Here is a 2,795-nt window from a genome sequence, read left to right as displayed (position 1 = left end):
GAAAAAAAAAGGAAAGTATTATGCAGTTTCCTAGTAACAGAAAACAAATTTACACATTTACAAATTGCACGTCTTCACAAAATTAAGTCTTGTTATCATTTATATAAATTCTTTTATAATATCAATACTTGATAATTATACATACAGAAATTTTAACATCCAACCAGGCATTTCAAGCAAAAAAATAAAAAAATAATTCACAGTCATTACTCCATATACACGCAACAAGAATACGAAATGAAGCTGAAAAAATAGCATATCTGTATCATTTCCAGCAAATATTGAAAAGTATAGACTCTTTGATTTGAGCAAAAATTGGACAACATTAACTCATATTTTAAACATAATGTAGGGTGGGTGTGATGCGTGCTGGCTATACTTCTCATTTTCTTCCATACCTTTTCCTGTTAGATAAAATTACAGCATGTACTATAAAGGAATATTAGGTATGCCCTGAGCTTGGTACCTGGCTCAAGACCAGTCTAAAGTAGTGCTTGAGGGTTCCGAGCTGGGCATGTCTTGCTGAGCTGTGCTAAATGATTGTGTTCCACTTGCTTCAGGTGTTTCCCACTCATTGAGAGCATCATTGATGAGTGCTTGGAGGTCCACAGGGCCAGAGGATCTTTCATGAGGTGTGCACTCACACTTTGTCAACTATTTTTAACTTGGGCTTATTGTACAATTACACACAACAAGAATATCCTCATCTTTCTCAAAACAATATCTACCCAGACCTTGGCACTGAACCGATTCACCACCTTCCAAAACTGTATGATACTCACTTGACTGCTGCTCATGTTCCACTGCTGAGGTGCTAGGAACATGATCCAGCTTTAAGTGTGGATGCTGATGATCCTGTTGTGTATGTTGGTGATGAGTGAGTTTTCCATGATGAGAAGAATGGCTAGGTTCTGAATGAATGTGCGGCTGGTCAAGTTTGCCATGATGAAGCTTATGTTTGGATTCTGGGTGATGGTGATGATGATTAACTTCAACTTCACTTTGTAGATGATGATGCTCTGTCTCAGCATGGAGCTGCTGATGCAAATGATGCTCATGCTGCTGATCTATGGGATGCAGGTGGTGTCGAGTGTTTTGCATGAAGGAAGGACCTGGTATCTCATGACATTCATTCCGAGAACTTGAGACAGTGCAACAAGAGGTTTGATGACTCAGAGGGTTTTTTATGGATGACGAACGTTTTGGAAGCCGAGACAGTATCTGACACTGGAGTATTTGTCTCACCAGAACAAGCAGCTGATGCATCTAGATGAGAAGGGCATGTTAGTGAGGCTATCAGACTCTGCTTTGAAGAACACCAATTTCCAGATGCTGAGTCACATGCAGGTCTACAGCAGCTGGACACTGCAGGAGTGGATGGTGGAGTGCAACAGCCCTGAAGTGAGGATGAGCTTGATGAGCAACAACTTTTTTCCTGAACCCACTGCCTACAATCTTTGGGTATTTCATCTTGTACTTGCTGGTTGCTACAGCACCCTGAACTTGCTTTTACATGATGGATGCCTCTTAGAACTGTGTTTTTCCTGTAGGAGTGGATTACTTGTTGCTGTGTAGACTGTGTGGTTTGTGGAGTTGTTAAAGCTGTTATGACAGTGGTAGAAGCTGAACTGACAGCAGTAACTAATGACTGTGTTGAGCTGCTACTTATGGGTTGGTTGTGAGATGATAAAGTAGACAAACTTCCTATATGATCAGTTAATAAGGCCCTCTATCATATTTGGGGAGGAAAAGGGAAAATCAGTTGACAAATCAGAGGTAGACATATCAACATCAAAGGCATTATCCATGGATGCACTATCACTTCCTAAGCCTCCAGAAGTACTGATCCCTCCAACTGTGCACTTATCTGAGGAACCAAACACAGCTCCATGGGAGAGGGGAGACACAATAAGGTCTTCCATTGATGGGGATGCAAGGTTGCTCATGTCATCCAGGTTTGCCAGACTTGGAAAAAAATGATGTGACTGTGGCGCCCTGAAGAACCTGGAAGAAGGGTCTCTAGATTGGTCTGTGTCACCCTACGCAAACTATTTTGGCTGTGTGGTGTTGGCGAACTCAGGCCAACAGTCTCTCGAAGAAATTCTTCCACGGAGATTTGTTCATCAGGCGTTGCAAGAGGTCTGCTATCATCCATACCTTCTGATGTCACTGAGGAACCGACCTGCATGCTTGAACTGGATGCAGACACTGGCAGGGTTGATGTTATTAGTTCCTCTCTAGAATTTTCAGAAGATTTTTTAGCCATCTCTAATTCTAGATGATAGTTTCTCTGTAAAGTGCTGCTGGAGGAAGGAATGCTTGAGGAATCCTTCATAGATTCACTTCTTCCTGCTTGTCCAGCTAAGTCCACTTCTTCAGACATTCTTGGTAATTTGGTGGGTGTTGTGGAGATGGGTGAAGGTGGAGGACGTTTCTCTACGACAGGTAATGGAGTGCTTCTGCCAAGGGATGAGTCTGGGTCATCAATTGCATTGCATGAACATTCATTGCCTCTTGATGGGTCGCAGTGACATGGATTACACTTGCAGATGTCAGCATGGGCTGTAATCTTCTCCAGAAGACCTCTATCATCACCATCCTACAAGAAAAAATCTATATGAAATATAAAGCATAAACAATCAAATATATTATTCAATGAACTTTGTTCATTTTTGCCCATTAATGCCTGAAGTCTGAGCCATTCCAATTAAGCAAAGAAGTAATTTCCCCTTATAGTCAAGTCAGCTTCACAAAGCATTAAGCAACTGTCAGACTAGTAGTGTATAGCCAGGGAT

The 2,795-nt window shown here is 41.6% G+C and overlaps 1 protein-coding gene across 1 annotated transcript in view; it reads right to left on the bottom strand.

The window, feature by feature from the left end:
• Positions 1-402: 402 nt before the first annotated feature.
• The window catches only part of LOC119586354, a 20,517-nt gene continuing 18,124 nt past the window's right edge, over positions 403-2,795 (bottom strand). Inside the window, 4 exon segments of the mRNA XM_037935067.1 lie at positions 403-1,204; positions 1,206-1,726; positions 1,728-1,981; positions 1,984-2,599. Coding sequence (XP_037790995.1) covers positions 472-1,204; positions 1,206-1,726; positions 1,728-1,981; positions 1,984-2,599 — 2,124 coding nt within the window. The 3' untranslated portion in view covers positions 403-471.

This window comes from Penaeus monodon, chromosome 21 (genome assembly GCF_015228065.2).
Source record: "Penaeus monodon isolate SGIC_2016 chromosome 21, NSTDA_Pmon_1, whole genome shotgun sequence".
In the NCBI taxonomy this organism is placed as follows: domain Eukaryota; kingdom Metazoa; phylum Arthropoda; class Malacostraca; order Decapoda; family Penaeidae; genus Penaeus; species Penaeus monodon.
The sequence above is the reverse complement of the archived record's forward strand: the minus strand, read 5'-3'. Positions and strand labels throughout refer to the sequence as shown.